The sequence below is a fragment of the Temnothorax curvispinosus genome, unplaced genomic scaffold (assembly GCF_003070985.1).
Source record: "Temnothorax curvispinosus isolate PA1 unplaced genomic scaffold, ASM307098v1 QBEX01001321.1, whole genome shotgun sequence".
Taxonomy (NCBI): Eukaryota; Metazoa; Arthropoda; class Insecta; order Hymenoptera; family Formicidae; genus Temnothorax; species Temnothorax curvispinosus.
In genome coordinates this window covers 210,386-229,073 of record NW_020211101.1, presented here as the reverse complement: position 1 = coordinate 229,073, position 18,688 = coordinate 210,386, and the positions used below count along the sequence as shown (strand labels likewise).

General features: G+C 40.3%; 1 protein-coding gene across 5 annotated transcripts in view; it reads right to left on the bottom strand.

Moving 5' to 3' along the window:
- The window catches only part of LOC112462135, a 37,866-nt gene that overhangs the window by 17,080 nt on the left and 2,098 nt on the right, over window positions 1–18,688 (bottom strand). The window contains exons 1-4 of one of the 5 annotated variants that reach the window (XM_025027788.1): window positions 11,884–11,985; window positions 10,935–11,170; window positions 7,850–7,934; window positions 6,833–6,956 (exon numbers count right to left, since the gene is read on the bottom strand). In XM_025027788.1, the coding sequence (XP_024883556.1) occupies window positions 6,833–6,956; window positions 7,850–7,934; window positions 10,935–11,100 (375 nt within the window). In that variant the 5' untranslated portion in view covers window positions 11,101–11,170; window positions 11,884–11,985. Of the gene's footprint in view, window positions 1–503; window positions 3,528–6,832; window positions 6,957–7,849; window positions 7,935–10,934; window positions 11,177–11,883; window positions 11,986–18,688 lie in introns of those variants that run through there. The other 4 variants (XM_025027782.1, XM_025027774.1, XM_025027769.1 and 1 more) reach the window with 4 other exon arrangements.

Genomic DNA, 18,688 nt, shown 5'->3' with positions numbered 1-18,688 from the left:
TTTGCAAGGAGATCCGAGATCCGTGCCCGTTCGAATTATCCTAATTATTCGAATGTCCGAAGAGCTCAAGTGGCAAGTGCGAGCGTTGGACAAATTTTACATTGTTGTGGAGAGAGGAATTGCAATCTTCTTATAATCGAGAAATTTAAAGATCGAAACAAAGGAGGAGATTTTTTATCTTTGAATATTAGGATTAGTCCCAGAATAATATAAGTATTAGAAATTAATATTATATAATATTATGAACTCGTTTATATCGATGAATTTCTATTCCATTGCTTATACTATTATCGCTATTATAAACGTATACCTTTCGTCTATTCGACATAAAACGTTGATCGATAGTCTCGAAAATCTATACGTATGTTTAGGATGATAAATCGATATATAAAAGATATATACGCCGTACGTCGATGCTGTCGTTTGAGAATTGACATTTCAATGGCGACGACCTAGTTCACGTTCCGCTCAGACGTTAAAACGCTTCGCCTTAGATTAATCACCTTTTCACCTCGATGCGAATCGCTGAAATCCTCGGCAAATCGCGCGCTAGCCGAACAGTTGGCAGCTGATAATCGCCAATTCGTCTGCTGCGTCTCTTCCTCCCGTATGCCGATTCTCCGCTCCTTGTCGAAGACGTCGACGGCAGCGGCGACGGTGCCGCGGCTCTCCATAATCAGTCTCTGTCGATTTTTCTCCGTTTTGGCGATCTTCTGATTTTGCGAGGCGGACGCGAACTGGCCGGTGCGGGGAAGCGGGATCATCGTCGCGGTTGGTTTACCACGGTTACGAGGATCTAGCTCGCCGCCGCCGCCTCTCGGGGTCTCTCGGTGTCCTGGAGCACTTCCGCCGCTACCGCATCCCCTTCCTTCACCTCCTGCGTCTCCGCTTCTCGACAGCTGGTCGCGATTTTCACCCGGCATCTCTCGCTGCGTCTCGAATTCAGTCTCATGAAACATTCACTCGTTTAAGGATCGTCCGTCGGCTCCGATATCGACGTGAAACGCGCATTGAAAAATTGATCGAACACTCTCTTGAACAAGTGGCGCTCCTTTCTTTCTCTATCTCTCTTCTCTGGAAAGATCTGTCCCGCTATCGATCCTATCGAGACGAGAGCGGACGGCTGCTCGTCCCGTAGCCCCCGTAGGAGAGCCGACGACAACACACTGATTATCACTGATTACTCGTCGATCCGATCGGCACCGATTCGTCGAATTCCATGATGACTTGGGAAGTGCGTATATAATTCCTCCCGGACACGCACCGTGCGGACCGTTTCTTCTAGCGACAACGGCTTGGAGGCGACGGCGACGACGGCTCCATCGTGTACCATCGGACGTCGCGAGGGCACGGGACGCATGCGCTGAACCAAAGATTTTCAAAATGTCCCTCTGGCATTTCAGCCGCCACCACCGCCACCGCGATCCACAAGGATCCTCGACACGCCGCACCCTCCCTCCTCTTCCTCCCGTCTTCACCCTTCGATGCGTCGTGCGAGTTGCCGCAAGTGCAATTAGTCGCGCGTTCTAATCAAGTGCATCGCATCTTGTCCTTCCGTCGCCGTGCCGCGCCACCGCGCGCCGCGCCGGAGAGTATCTTCTCTTCGTCCCTGAGACACGGCACCGCGCGATAATCAATAGCTCCAAGATCACGTGGTCCGGGTGAAAAATGTCCTCACGTGATGCCACCGTTTTCGAAAACGAATAATACGTTTCAACATGTGCAATAATTCTGTAATAGAGATTTTCATCTTTTTGACCATGATTCATCAATTCGATCCGGCAGATATATATCAGTCAAAACAGTTGGGGTGATTAATCATTTTCACGTCGCATTCGAAGGCAGGTGGAATTCACAGTGGAATAACTTTTCACGATTTTTATTAATATAATTCTCTCATAGAACGCGTGTGTATATGTGCAACGATCACATAGACACGTGACAAATGTTATTTGGAATTATTTCAATATTGTGCACTCTTCACAATCGTTGCTTGCTACAATCCTAGAAGATACGAATAGAAACTGGCACGAGTTTCGCGGACAACCGCGGGACAACATTCAATTTCAGTATGATCGGCGTGCATTCAGCTGACAGCAGTTGATTGTAGCGAGCATACTCGCGAGAGGCGAAGGAGTTTTATCCGATTCTCTCTTCTCCGATCAGACGAAGATGAGAAAATCTGCCGCGCGCGTTTCCGAGACTTCGGCGCGAACACTTGCCGTCGCGAGGTTCACCGCTCTGCTCCGAATCGCGAAAGACTTTGACTTCCCTTCCCCTTCGCGTTTGATCCATCACCCCCATGATATATCGCACGTGTCAACGTCTCGCCGTTGCCATTTATAGTTGTATACGCAGCTGCCCGCTCGCGCGGCCCACACGCACGATGTCTCACGTCGCGTCGTGCATTTCGCAAACTCGTGGAGAGCCGTAACGCGACTGTGCGACACGTGCGTGTCGTTAACGGGCACTCGTGTACTCGCGCGTCACGCTTCTTTCGCGAATGGCTTTCCCTCGGAAGTCAGTTATCGCGTTCCCTTCGATACGCGGATAACCATCGGGATCGATCGGATCCGGAATCGCCGGATGATGAACTGGCGCGACGCCGCGCCGCGTATACACTCCCTCCTTGTTTCCGATTGCGACGGAACACGCTTTGCGTTAACCGGAAATGCGTGCTCAATCAATCCTCTGTCTTAATCTTTTTGCCCTTCGCAAGGCAAAGAACGGTATTCCTCGTCGATTCATCGTCTTAAAAGAAGCAAGAAGATATGCGGAAAACGTATCAGGAAAAATATACACGTTGATAAACTACTTCTATTTTTCATGTAGAATCGCAGTTTAGATTTCGATAAATAATTGCTAAGTGGAACTAATGAATTCCAATTATTGGAATAGTTTAGCGCTAAGTAAATAGTTCTAGATAAATTAACCCCACGTTGCCATATTTAGCATTGAGTATCTAGTTAAAAATACGAGTCTGAACAATTTTATAAATAATGATAAGTTTTTACTCAACGCGAGAAGCAATTCAACGCGTGGTAGAGCGCAATTAAAGGGAAATCGACGGCTTCGTTGGAAGATTTCGTGACCCACAGGAAGAGACGGAAAGGAGAAACGCGTACAAAGGAAACCGGCAGTTCCGATCGAGGAAAGTCGCCGATACTTATACTCTTCGATCGCACATGACGCGCACACACTCACGATCAGCCGGCCGTGTCTCGTGTCTCGCTCCGACTCTTCAGATGCGTTGAAACGATTAGATATCGAGAACTAGCCGCGGCGTGGCGACCGATTTCATCATCGACTGGATCATCCGGATTGCGAGTGAAACGATTTCTTCCGTCGCGAGGCGATCCATCGTCGGCGCGCGAGATGAAGCGGAAACTAGAGCGCGAAAAAGGTCCAGAAGCTCCTCGCCGTTAACGAGGCTGCACTGCGTGCTGCGTTGACTTCTGGGGGCGCACGGACAGCGGAGCGGCCGCTGCACGAGAGGAGAGTGTTGGAGCGGTTGAAATAAACTAGTGTAGGTTAGGGGATCGAGAAACAGCTGGGCTCGGTCTGGGCTGCTGCACTATCGCTGACGACGCTGACTCACTCGATCTATCCCCCCTTTTCTTGCCGGCTTGCTCCGCTGACTCCGCTCTCTCGCTCTCGCTCCTGCTTCCGTCCGTCTCTCCGAGCTCGGCTTCGTGGTAATCGCCTCTCTCTATCCTCCTTCGCTCTTTCTCTTTCTAGTCTACGACCATCTTTTCTTCTCACTATCTAATTAGAAAGACGTCTGTCTCCGCCGCCGAGTCTTTCCTTCGCCGAGGGAATACACTTTCCAACGCTTGACGTCTCTAGATTAGTTCCAGATTAAATGACAAATTGTTTATTAGTACTCAACAACTCAGAGGAGCTTAACTCGCGAGGCGCTCCGCTTACTATATATGTATACATATGTACATACGTCTGAACATGAATCTGTGATTTATGCTTCTTGTTATGTCTTCTCCCGTCTGGGAGAATATCTCTCATCGCGATTCGGAGCTTTGCCGCAACTTAATGAGAAATTTATCGCTCTCGAGATGCCTCAACTTTATTTCGTACAAAAGATTGCTTCTCTGCTTTTTCAAACATTTACACTTGGACAAGTAATCTATGTACTAATTACACAATGTTAAACAGATCTCGATGCATATCTCATATTGAAACAACGAAAGAACAAATCTAAAAATATTCTTCCTCCATTTCTCAGCTACGAAATAATCGTATTATAGGGATGCCCAAGTAGGTACCGATTAATTTAATCAATAGCCTCGTAATCACAAGCATTCTTGTACAATGTTTCCATCAATATCTTAATAAATTGCCGACAAATTATAATTATCCGATCAACCGTGTCTCCGCGGATTTTACACTCCGTTCTACAACAAATTACCATGTTCTTCATGGAGATTATCAACGAGCTTTTCTTCAATATACCTGATTATCGCCGGAGTCCTTCCTTTCACTAGTCGCTCCTATCTCTATAGCGGACGACCGTCGAGGGGTTCTCTTCGCGTCTATATCTAATCAGGAAACCGCGGGATTCCGCTTCTCCTCTTCAACGATCACGCATTCCGTTAACCGAATAAACCTTCATTGCTGTTAGGTGGATAACAATCTCACCCTTTCGACGAGAAAGTTTCTAATTGATGTAAGAGGAAGAGAGGAAGAGACATGAAAGTGACTCCGGAGCCGAATGGTAATTAATGAAATTCGTGTGAGAGATTAATATGTACATTGCATTTCCGATATGTGAGCCGATATGCGTATAGGACGATGAAAACTGTCAATAATCTGCTTTGTGAGTCGCTTGCAAAAAGTTGCTGCACAATATCGCGTGTAGTGCGCGAGAGTGTGTGAAAGATAAACGTCACGTATTTTATAAACTTACACCGCGATACGCAACACACGGGACTTCCTAGCCGCGAAATAAAAACCAAAGTATGCAGAGATTGCGTTTATCCGCATTGGCGTAAGCTTATACTTAAATTTTGTAAGATCAATATATTGAAAATTTAATGCAACATATCGAAAAGTTTGTAAAGCACGAGATGCACGAGACGACGTCTCTGATTGTCTCATTTTATTTATCTTGTTATACATCGCCTCACTCGCAGAAATTCTATAAAGATATTAATATCCGCACTGTTCCCGATTCGATCGCTATTGCGTGCATACAATGGTACCTATAATTTATATTATGCAAAATACGGCTGCTGAGAGTAGATTATATATTTCCGTAGATAATATCTCCGATATCGTACAATATATTATCATTTCTCTAATCGTTTTTTGGCAGTCAAAAAATTCCCGAAATATTCCCGCAAGAATCCCGAAAGCGTAAATTAGTTACGTAGCACAAATTTTTGCATACGCAGCAGGGAACGGGGGCGCGATCTGTCGTGCCCCGCGGTGTGATATATTTTAGCCATTTCGTGGGAACGAAGAGGACCCTGATCAATAACACGCAGCGGTAGCAGCGGGGTGATGGTGGTGTGTGGTGGCGGCAACCCCACCGATAATTCCCCCCATAGACGTGGCGCATGCTCGCGAATTAAATTCCGCCCCCTTTGGTAATTTCATCGTGCTTCGGTTTCTCTCGCGCGAGAGAGAAGAAGGGAGGGGAGGGAGAGAAAAAAATGCGCCGCGCGCAGAGCCACGTGTGCAGACGGGTTGCGTATAATCCGGCGACCTTGAACGCGCGAACCTGGACTTTTATGCAGCGGATATTGGGCACGACGCGGAGTAAAACTGCACGACGGATTTATCGAATGAAGAAACGAACTCGGGTGCTCGCGCATAGTGCTGCTTTCATTGCAGCAGAATTTAAAAGGAAAATTGAACAGCACAGGCGCTAGATCGGAGATTCTTTCTCAATGAGCTAATATTTTATGAAATTACATATTAAATAAACATCGCTTTCTTTATGGTTGATTCTTATCGGTGATGCGTTAGTTAGACGAATCGAATTATACCTATAATTATATCTGTAAAATTGTATCTTTAAAATTGCGCGTTTGTTATGCACTATGCAAAGTTTGCGATGCTTTAAAAGATCAAGAGACACGGTAGTGTCTTGTGCCAAGTATACGCGAAGCGAGACCGCACCGTGACTCTTTTACGCGACGCGACGAGTTATACGAGCACTCGATATTATTAGATCTCAATAACCGCTCAACCGATCAAGTTCTAAGTAGACCCAATCGATAGCTTGGGTTTTAATTATGTAATAAAAGTGTTTTTATTTTTCCGCTATCTATCAACGTGGGTACATTTGTTTCGTGTAACTTAGAATTACAAGGTGGAATTTAGTGGCGATTATATGTACTGCAGGTCAGGACCGAGACAAATTAGTACGGATGCTACGTATTATCTTGTTCGTCACTTCAGCGTATTATGGTTATTAATGTTAGCGCTGTACGATGCATGCACTGCTGTAGTATAGTAGCTTAATATAAATGCATTACTTTGCAATTACAAAAAAAATAATTTACAAAGGAAATGTGTGAATTATTTGAACAAAATTGCTGTCAATTTAAAATTTAATAATTGAAATGTTTTTAATTTTCTTGCAGAAATATATTTGTCAGCTCGAAATTAAAGCGATTGATTTAAGGCGATTGGCGTGCGACACGACGCGACGAATGGAATAAAAGCGAAGGTAAAAGAATAAATTAGTTGTACACGCGCAACACCCAGAATTTTCAACCAGATGGGGCCGACATATTAAACGTCGTCACCTGTCGAGCAAGTCGATCTTTGCAGCCGGATTCGTGCATCGATCAGGTGCAGCATCGCTTACCTGCAATATTATCGGGTGACGGTCGCGACTTCGCCAAGCCAGAAGCCGGCTGGTGAGTTCGTCCGATCGAGCGCTCTCGGTAGATTCCAAATCGCGACGATATCGCGGCCGAAATCTCAGATTGCTGCAACAATGTGATAACATCGTCGATGCATTAGTCATCGCATTTCGTGACAAGCGCTATTCGCGGAATGTGTCTATTAATAGAATGTTGAGCGAAGAGGATGTATGTATGTATGTACTACACGCGGATAGTAGCCAAATCGGTCCCACGACAATCGGTTATGTGACTCTGATAATACAAATGATATTATTATACACGTATTACGTACAGGATGTGTTGGAAGATAAAGTCAGTTGGCGCGCAGATGATAGAAGGTTGTTGTACAAAAATGACAAAATCTTCTGTAATTACATATTGGAAATACGCGTAAATATTATAATTTGTTATAAAATTATGAACTTTCCCAAAAGTGCGATATCTCCCATCACCTTGTTTCTCTTGCTTCTTACAATCTGTGCAAACGATAGTGCATGCAAAAGGACCCTATCTTATACGCGCATAAGATTTACCGCGATTCATTCGCAAAGTGCAAGCCGACGAGAGCTCCACACGTTCGCGCAAAGATAAAAGAGAATGACATCACGTGCACTTATACGTTGCGCAAATGGAATTCCTCTTACGCTGCTTTCTCCGCAGCTTCCGTCCAACTCTTTTTCTCTTTGTCGTTTTTGAACCGCGGACTTCTTTGAAAGAATGAACGAAAGCTGCGAATTTCCGTCAAAACGAGATACAGAAAGATACATAAGAAATTCTGCATGCATACATTTTTCTCCTGACTGCTGCCAACCTTCGGTTGGCGAAAACGAGAGATTATGCGTTTTATTTTGATGCGTTAGAAACGTTTTTCTCTGCACAATATGTTCTTCCTTTTTTTTATCTTTCGTATAAAATACTACATTTATGCCACGCGTTTTTCGCGAAAAAAAGTTTTTTTTATTTAAAATGATACTTACTTGCATTCAGCAAAGGGCTTCTGTCCTGTCTCGATTTCCTGCGATTTATCGCAATGCCGTATCACGTTATCCGCCAAGAGTTTCCCTGCAACACGAGATCATATCAAAAAGATAACATATACGAGACAAAGTTTGTTCTTACGTAAGTTCAATCTGACAAGCATTCGTAAAAATCGAGATAAAAATAAATATTTAAATTTCAAAATTTTTTTGTACAGGTCAACGTTTATTCACGTGATCGCCCTTTTATTAAAATTAAAAAAAAAAAAAACAACGCAGAAGCTGAAAAGAAGAGATTGATACTTTTCTGGCCGTTAGGCTTCTGCGTCGCTGTTCATCTTTCCGTTGATGACTTTCTCAAAAATAACCATGTGCCCGCGGAGAAAAGTAAACTGTGAAAGAACGAGATACGAAGCGTAGCCATTTATGCATAGCAAGAAGAAATCTGACAGAACAAAAAATGATTACTTTTTCTATCTAGTAAATTAAAAATTTGTGCATATTTTCATAATGATATAGCTATGGCGAAATATTGTCGCGTATAACTAAATGTATTGTGTATAATTAGAAAAATGTCGAAAAACATATCATATTTGGTATTTCAGAACAAGAAGTAAATTTACGAGAATGTCTCTCGAAAGAAATTTTTAACATATCACTAACAATAAGATAACTAAAAATGTTTAAAAAATTTCGTTCTTTCTAGACAAACCGTCTCTATTTGTAACAAGCGCGTTTTAAAAGCAAAATCAAAATTCAATCTTAATGATAAAAGCAATATAAGTAATAAAGTACGTAAAACAATATAAAATATGTAAAAAATATATTGTACTGTATTTATATAAATATAAATAAATATAATAAAATCAAAGAAAGGATCTCTCTTAGACATATGATCATTAACTATAATATCCACTTATCTCTATCTTATTAAGACTGCTATCGTCCGTGTATCATATGTAAAAGTCAATGGAGCATTTATACTATAAATCAATGCCAAAAAAGGTAAATATGTGATACGTTTGCACGCTGTATAAACTAAACATAAGGAACTGAAAGAAAAGGAACTAAATAAAATTGTCACTGACTATTGCAAGAAGAAACGTGATAAAATAAACAATAGTGATAAGAGCGAGCGGAAAAAGAGCTTCGATGGAAAGAACTTTGATGCAAAATGTCACATTGAGGAAGATATTGTCGTAATAAATTTTTCTCGTGAATGACACTTACTCAGGAAATCCATCGTGTACTTTCTTGAGGATGTTTGACGCAAGCAATAATATAAAACAATAAAAATGCTCCTCCTATTTTAACAGTCTTAAAATAATATTCGCGTAACCTCATCGACCGTCTTAATCGCGAGGTTTTGTGACGCAGAAAACGAAGCCGAGCCGACGTTTCGTAACTTCGTGCGGAACTTCCTGCTTGAAAATAAACTCGCATGCACCCACGCAAGCTCCCCAGAGATCTATCGCGCACCGAATTTATTTTGAATTTTGATAGATCGCCGTCATTTCGCAACTATTCCTAGCGTGCGAACGTTGCACAGGAGTAGAATGTTGCACAACGGGCTGAAGCTTGTCGAGCAAAACGCGAGTTGTTTGCCGAAGACTCGCAAACCGATGGGTACGAAGCTGCCGCATATGATATTTATGATGTAAACGTTAAATGCAATGTTAATTACCTAATGTAAGTTTTTACGTGATCTTATTGTATGGAAATTAGCGATGTGAGATGTACTGCTGTAATACATATTTAAAAATTTAAATTAAGTTACTAGTAACTTTATTATTCATTAGTCTTACATATAAATATAAATCATTATTATTAATTGTATTTATTGTATACATACAAGAATTTTTACAGTTACACATTATTTGTTTTTTATTTTAATTACACCCTAACGCGTATGTAATTCTTTTTTCTCTGACGTTACATCGTTAGAACATTGTCCGGAACTATCGCGAATATCGAGTATCACGGATATCACCGAATGTCATGAGAGATAAATAGAGTTTTGCGATCGCATTGATTTTTACCATTGCAAAATATACAGAAGGGATAACGACTAACGATATTGCGATGCAAAACGAGCATTCGAAGCTCGCTCGAGGCGGATGAAACAGAATTGGCAAGTGACAGTTGAAACAGCGCTGGAAAGAGAACCGGTGAACTTTCGTTCCAAGGTGTCAAGGCACTTTTACTTTTGTTTCAATACGACAAGGATTCTCCGCGACTTGTCGCACTTCCCTTTGGTCCGCCTCGTTACAAAGTGCTTTGGCATCTAGATGGCATCGGTCCAACCATTGCCTATCTTACGAATCTACAGACGCCAGACGCCACTTGCCAGACGTGTTTGCGCCAGGATCGTCCGTGAAAGTTTAAATCGGATCTTACTGGCGACCCGTTCGTTTAACATCGATAACCGAGTCCGAGAAACGAGAATAAACGTGAATGTTATCAGAAATCTCCGAAAATAAACCCGTCTGCTCTGACAATAGCTCGATAAATACTTGTAAAACTTTCAGACGAATTTTGCGGCGTATTATATCATGCGCGGCGATCTTTTGATCACTTGAATGGTACTAAATTTTCTCTAAATGTATGTCTATAATATCGCGGATGTTTTATTATTCTGTGATGATTTATACAATATTTTACGACGCACATAAGATATGCACAATGCAGCGGGCACGAGTTCGTATTATCGCTTATTTCTAGCTTTTTGCCGGACGCTCATTTGCATCCTAACAGTTAAGACTATTGGCGCGGACATAAGGTTCAACGAGAGTTCAATGCACTAGTTGTGATGTCATATATTAGTATAGTTACCTCAAGACCGGACTAAGACGTAGCCAACTATAACCCTAGTCGAGGTCGATGCATCACCAAACGAGGCTTACCTATATAACTAATCGATAAAACCTTCACATTCTATGGAGTTCTTACTCTTCGAAGAGACGATTTCTTATCACTTCGTTTAATTATTTTTGCATACGTTTCTATTTTAGCATTTAATTACATTATGTTACTTTTCACTTCGCTTAAAGATTATGAAATCGCCAAGAGTGAAATATTGTCTTACCCTTCTCGTAGTTCTTCCGAATGAAGGAGAAGTTGTGATTCACGTCCGGTGGATCGGCGTTGTCGACGAGATCACAGGATAATTGACGTTGCAGAAGGATCGTTTCGTGAGTGAGCTCACGGACCTGGATGAGAAGTTCCTCATAGCTCGAAACTGGAAGCGTCATCGTTGTGCTTTCCGTATTTCACCGCGCCCCTGCGCACGAGTCTTGCTCGTACAGCCATTCGACTTTAATTCTGCAACTCAAGTGAAATATTCATGTGGCGAACGCGGGCGAATAGGATACAAAATTGATTAGATCGGCGGTGCCATTCGTATCGCGTTAGCATGAGAAACACTCGTTGGAAAATAAGAGAAATCTATTTTAATTATCGTAGCGCGGCAAAGGAATAAAATATGTATCTTTTAGCAATTCGGATAATTTGTCGAAGTTAGTTATTGATCACGGGGATACGCTTATGAGGGATAAATGACCGCGATGTGACAAATTGCCTAATTATAATGCTGTGTCGGACAATATGCTGAATATGCAGATGTTTTCCAGACGCTCGAATAAAAATCAGAGTGGCACGTTTTTAATCTTATGTGATGTCTCACGTGTGCGCGTTTGTTACGGCGCGCACGAGAAGCTGTTTCATTGTATTGAAGAACAGACGTTCTCACTATATTTAGCGCGCTTTAAATAATTTTCGCAGATGAAGATCCTCGAGAGAATATCGTTGCAAAAGAATGGGAAATTCCGAGATGAAGATTTGAGATATATGCGAGCAGCTTTCGGGAAATTTACGTTCGTTCAACGTTGAGCGTTTTCATTTTCAGTTACCAGTAACGCAAAAAGAAGGAGTTGAAGAAATAAGGATTATTTTATGTATACTTTATATACTTTACTTATATTATTATATTATTACTTATATTATATACTTATATACTTATATTATTACGTATTTACCTCTGTGAGCCTAGCATTCCCACCACTAAAGAAAAGTTCGGGTATACGGCATAATTTGGTGTTAATTTGCTTTATTTCCAAATTTATTGCTTGTACCCATTCGCAGGAAATTAATATCAAAAGTGGTGGTCCTGCCTTCACGTTACGTTAGCACCCCCACTCCTAAAAAAACAAGTACTTATACCATAATTTTTTGCTAATTTTTTGCTCTAAAATAGTGTAAAGAGATACCAAAAATATTAAATATTTATAAATGTACCGATACCGGCTACCGTAATAAAGTAACCGCATAACAGCAAAACGACCGAAAGTAGAAAGTTAATCGTATATAAGTTGAACATTAAACTGTTTCTCCAACCAAATACGTTACTTTGAAATTTATTACTCGTTGTTAAAATTAACAAAGTCAAACAAGAATGTGGTTACGACAAGAGTAAAGTATGTTTAAAAAATTATTTGCTGAGTTGATTTTGATATTAAATTAATTCTGTAATTTATTGCTCTCAAAATATGTAGTGTGAAATTTATTGCTCATTGTTTAACTTAACAAATTCCACCAAGAGTGGCTAGGTTCATGACAAGAGTAAAGTATGTTAAAAAAATTATTTGTTGTGTTGATTTGGATATTAAATTTCTATTCTATCGAATATTCAATTCTATCGAAATCGCAACGCTCGAGATAAGGATCTAGGCCTTTGAGCGCGACACAATTCCCCTCCGAGTGGTGTTGCGAATTTATGTGTGTGTATATATATATATATATATATATATATATATATATGTGCAATGTGAAGAGTATTGCGCTCTCTTTTCGCGTCCAAAGAAGCTTTTGTTGGATGCAGTGGAAGGAAACATTGCACTCGTTCTCTCCTGGGGCATTCGAGACTCTTCCATCTGGTGGTATTCGCGTTTACACGGACTCGATAGTCCGAAAGTGCATATGTAATACACATAATACATATGCCGTGCATCGCCTATCTAAAGAGTGTATATTATGAACACTGTGTGTTGCAACGAGTGATATGCTCGATCGATTGTGAGAGAGCTAAAGCCCCTTGCACAATGCCAGGCAACAGGCAATAGGAACAGGAAATAACCAAAAAATCGTTCATTACAACCTAAAAAATTCGAATGCTATAATTGGTTGGCAACAGGCACGAGGCACAGAATTTCCAACGTGACGGAAACTCTGTGTCTCGTGCCTGTGTCACTGTTTATTCTGCATTTATACATAATTTCTGATTTCTATTCCCTGTTCTTATTGCTTGTTGCCTAGCATTGTGCAAGGGGCTTAAAATGTACACACACACGCTTGACACACTTGTGAGTGCATTGTGCACACCCCGAGTGTTTCAGGAGCAGCTCCACAAAAATACAAAATTTGCAATATAAAAATTCACATTATTATTCGCATCTATTTATGTAAACCTATAGTGAATTGTATCGGGAAATAAACAGCAAAATTAATGTTCTTTTTCTTTCAATTGAATAAATGCCATTTTGCTAATAGATAATTCTTTTACAAAATTACGTTAGCAAGTATTTTATTAACACGGTTTAATTTTCTCAAAACTCATCGTCTAAATAGACACAGAATTTCTTAAGCGTCCCGAACGAAAGAAAGTGTACATTTACATCGTACATTCGAGCTAGCGTTACGTTTTCATGCAGTAATCTTGTAGGGAAAAATACGGACGAGGGTGAAGAGAACCAAGATCGCTGGCAGGAACGAAAGAGAACAGGGATAGCAAGGGGACTTTCGCCTTTACCTTGTCTTATGCTTCATGGTCGACGTAATCCGGTTCCGACGTTGCGTCGTTGCTACGTGAGTCATGAACGCAAACATCAAGACCCTTCGTGGCCAAAATTGAGTAATCCGTAATACTGGTAATTTTTCAATCAATTTTCACGTTGCGCAAATATAACGAGGTATCGGAAGTATGTACATGTTGTAAGGGATCGACAAACAACAAAAATTCATAATTTATATTAAATCCATAATACTCCATAAATAAATAGATTACTATCGTTTTCTTAGGTCGGTATTCATAGTCAGATCTTATTTCAAGACCGTCTTAAGTAATGTCGACACTAAGGCCGGTATTCATAGTCTTCAAGATCGTCTTAAGTAATGTCTTAAGACGCTAATACGGCTCTGTGATTGGTTCATGACATCTTAAGATTGAACTTAAGACGGTCTTAAATAACTATGAATACCGGCCTAATACGACTCTGTGATTGGCTTATGACATCTTAAGATAGTACTTAAGATGGTCTTAAATATAAGAATCGACTATGAATACCGGGCAATCTTTGGGGCAATCTAACTTGTAACTCGCAGAATAGCGAAACAAATGGCCAGCTACTAATTTGAGTTATCTCAGACTTCTATAGTTTTATCTGTTTTATCAAATGATAATATCTAGCTGATTTCATTATTTTTAATACGGCGTGTAGTAGAACTGAATAGAATGAGTCAACTAATACTATAATTAAGTTAGAGATTTAATCGAATTTTTTTTCTCATTTTTTATAGGTATTTTGCTCTTAATGAGCGCAGTTTTGTAGTCCTCTTTAGATTTCTCGCGATTTGACGTTACGTTACTTATTTTTCCGTTACGTCTTTCCAGAAACTATGACAAATTATATAACGGTACTACAACAAGATATTAATCATCATTCACTATGAGTGGCAAAGCGCTAATTATCTACTATTATGCGAAAACGTAGATTTTAATAAAACAGATTGCAAAAATAACATTTCAAATAGTTCCTAATAAAGCACCCGTTGATGATATTTTTAAAGGCGAGAAGGAGCGTTCGAAACATGTCAGGTATTTCGGTTATATTTGGACTTGTTTGGACTTGTCGCGAACGGCACGCGTTTCCTCGAGAATCCATAAAAAGGAATTGGCAATTTGGTCAGTGAGCCTCACGCTAATTATAGTCACGAAGGATTCGCCGAAGATGGAAAAGCCTTGACGAGAATGCCGATTGGTTTGTACAGAATCGCCATAAAAGTGCAAAGCCTGATATACAATTTGCATCTGACGGACTATGAAGAAAGGGGGGGGGGGTATAAAGGGATTATGTCTGTTTACGGAATCCCACTGTGTGCGTTAGAATCACAAAACCGCGACAAATAATGCGCTTTTACGATGCACACGTTACAATGTATATAGTATGGCATCGTCACGTACGTGTATTATTAAAATAACAATTAATAATTTTCCTAAAATAGAAGAGGCTAAAAAATATGATTGTACGAATTTTCGATCAGCATCTTATCTTTCGGTATTTTTTGTGACGAAGCGCCGTAGAAAAATCGCGTAAAAATTAATTTTACAATCTTTGGACGAAAAGACAGAAAAATGCCGTGTACGGTGCTCGATGGGCTTTAACAGTCCACAATCTTGCGTTTCCATCTCCCTTGCGTGTGTCTCGACTCGCGTCGGCAGCTTCTTCCGCTTCTACGAACGCGGAAGCGCTCTGCTTGACGTAAGTACGTGCACGCGTATACATTTCGCGTCTTGCGGGAAATAGAAACCCAATACGCGGTAATTTCAAAACTAGAAGATACTTCGGAGTGCTTTATCGCGTCATGGGAATTGAGAATCGCGCGACGACAATTCGAACGACTCGAAGGATGGCAACGCTTTTTTATCGGATTGTGACCGGACCGTGACCTAACCGAGAATTGACCTTAAATCGTGTGCGTTTCACGAGTACGGTCAGGATAAACGAGAAAAAAACGATGCGGAATTGACTCGCGACCTAGATTTTCCTTGCCTATGTTGTCTTGCTACTTGCTACTCCTTTGGCTTCTTTCTTCTTATAAAGCAATCGCATGTTTTCTGTCTTCGTTCCGATGTACATACCACTTATTCGATACACGTTTGACGAACTGACAATCACTTGACAAACACATGACTTTTTTTTCCTGTTGCGTATCTACATATCACGTGAAATTTATAGGGGTATTCAAATAAGTTAAAGTTTAACGGTTTGACAGGTTATGTCGGGTTAAAGTCGAGTAAAAAGTTAATTTTTAAACTTTTAACCCAAAGATTAATGTGATAGGTTAATGAGTCACTTATGTATTTTGCATAACCTTAAAGAGTAGCGCGCCCAAAGTTAATTAATTAACTTTTTACTCGACTTTAACCCGACATAACCTGTCAAACCATTAAACTTTAACTTATTTGAATACCCCTTATGCGTTTAAAGGCTGCGTTAACTTTCTCGTCATAAACAAAATGTTTCGTTGCTCCATTATCATGATGAAGAAAAGGCTTTTTCGGACTTTTTGTATGGCTTTACACAGCTTCATTTATTATAAATTTATCTTTATTTTTCTGGAAAAAGGTGTATAGTAAGTATGTTAAATTCAACAAATAAATGTGAGAAACAGAGTGTGTGAAAAATTAAGACAATTATATTTTAAGATATGTTTTTAGAGCGTGGTTGCTGTGAATTCATATCGCTCGCTTTTTATAGATTTCACCGTCGCATTTTAGATAGCATCGTAATAATCATTGTTCCGATTCTATATACCTACTTTCACGAAATTCTACAGGTTAGAACACAGACGGTTGTGCAGGATAATCGTAACGTTTACGTCCGGTATTTATGTACGGATATTGTTAAAAAGAACGGAATTCATGCAAAGTTCATGCTACACAATGTTAAATATCTGTTATTATTAATTCTCGACGTGGCTTTCCTGAAATACGTATGCACGCGCAACCTAATTATGCATGCGTTATTAATATTGCGCGAGAAGAGAGAATAATGGAATTGCTCATTATAATAAAATATGAATATCTGCGAACGTTATTATTCAGCTGTCGCATCCAAACGTGTCCTGCCGGAACAATAACAACCGTAAAAATTTTACAATTCGGTCCGCATACCACATGCAATTATCTCACATAGAAGAAATTAACTAATTAACTCTTGTGTGGTAAATTGTCTGAATGAGAAATAAAACGAATAAATCGTTTTGAGAATGCGAGTCTTTCTCTTATTCCGATTCAGATCCGACATAAAGAACAATCATCTCTAAGAATCTGGAATAAATCGACCACGATTTCTCTTTCTCTCCCCCTTTCCCATCCCTTCAACCCTCTCCTCCTTCTCTCCCTCCCGCGGGCCATGATTTCGCGATTTTGTTTAACGAATTCACCGTGATATTAATTCGTGATATTAATTGTGCGCGCTTTCACGGCCGCGGCAAATTGCGGCCATATATCATAAACGAATGATTCCACGCATCCATACAAATGCCACAGAAGCGCGCGCTTCTCCGTGAAAATGAAGGCGTATAGCGGCACCGCGTGCAACGCGCCTGCATCGCACGTGATCCGGAACCAGTCTCTGGACTGCGAAGAGGAAGAAGAAACAGGTGCATGGGCGCGAGCGCGAATCTAAATTGACTTCAAACTTCTTTTGAAGGATTCCTCTCTTATTTCCGCGCCGGAAAAACCACAGGAAGAGAGGCGACAACGGATTTTCACTATCCACGTCTTCCACGGCCGGCTTTTAAAGTATCAAACGTATTATTCTTCTTTCGCGCCAAACAATTCCACGGATGAACCACGGTAGACCATGATGGATGAGTAATGAGTTTCAAATAGCTCAAGATTTCTGTCAAAAATTGACATGTTGAAAATTAAATCACGATTCTGATGGAAACAAAAAGAAACTGCCAGCAATATTCACATAACGAAAGCATCGGATTAACTTATCCTTACTTTTTTGCATCTGATCGCTAGAATTCTTTTTGAAATTTATCGAAAACTTTCTTTAGAGAGAGAGGTCATTAATTATACCTTCGCGGAGACAGTAGCCAGCAATTATGCGCCAGGCCGTTGACTCGTCGTTGTTGGCCGTTCGATGTCATATCCCGATGGAAGCTAAATCGTCGTTTGTCAAACGTTAAAATCGATCACGGTAACATATTATACATGCCGACTCACGTGAGCAACGAGGTCAGATAATCTGCGATGCCGCTTTTACGCACTTATTCTTGCCGCCTGTCACATTACGTAGAATTTATCAATGCACGAGGAGCATTTATTTACGACCGGGCCGTAAGGCACCCGCTAACAGTCGCCTCATTGCGATTTTCGTGGAATTTTTCTAATCTTATTGTTAGTTTCCCGCTCGGTGCCATTCATCGTTAGCAAATGTTTTACTTTGATTATTTCATGTTGGCTGTTTATTATTACGGAGGGTCTTTCAACAGATGAGCCACAAAGTTATCGCTTCGAAGGAAATTAAGGATAAACTTTCGAAAACCCTATTCACATATTCTTTAGTGAAAATGTTGTAAATAACTTCAATATGAATATCTTTAATAGGTTTTTATCGATGAAAAAAATGAAGGCATAAAATGTTTAAATAAAGTCATATAATAGTGATTGAATATTTTCTTGTTATTTTTTGAGATATATTTACAAAGCTAAACCTATATAGATTTGCAAAAATTATGTATTAATTAATTAATGATATAAATATGAAACTGGTGGTATGGAACTGTGCAGAGAAATCTTGCATTGCTATTTACAAAAATACTAGAAGAAGACAGAATACCATCAGACTAGGAAACCAGCATCATCATTACCTATATTTAAAAAAGAGTCATCCTGTTAGATATCTAAAAACTCCGACCTACTCTAATAATAGCTTACATATTGATAAAGGACTTAAAAAAATTTCAGGCTTAAGAACTTTACGCTTTAGACACAATATTTTTTTAAGATAAATTCTTCGCTTTTTTTGTTTGATCTTACTTCTCATGCAG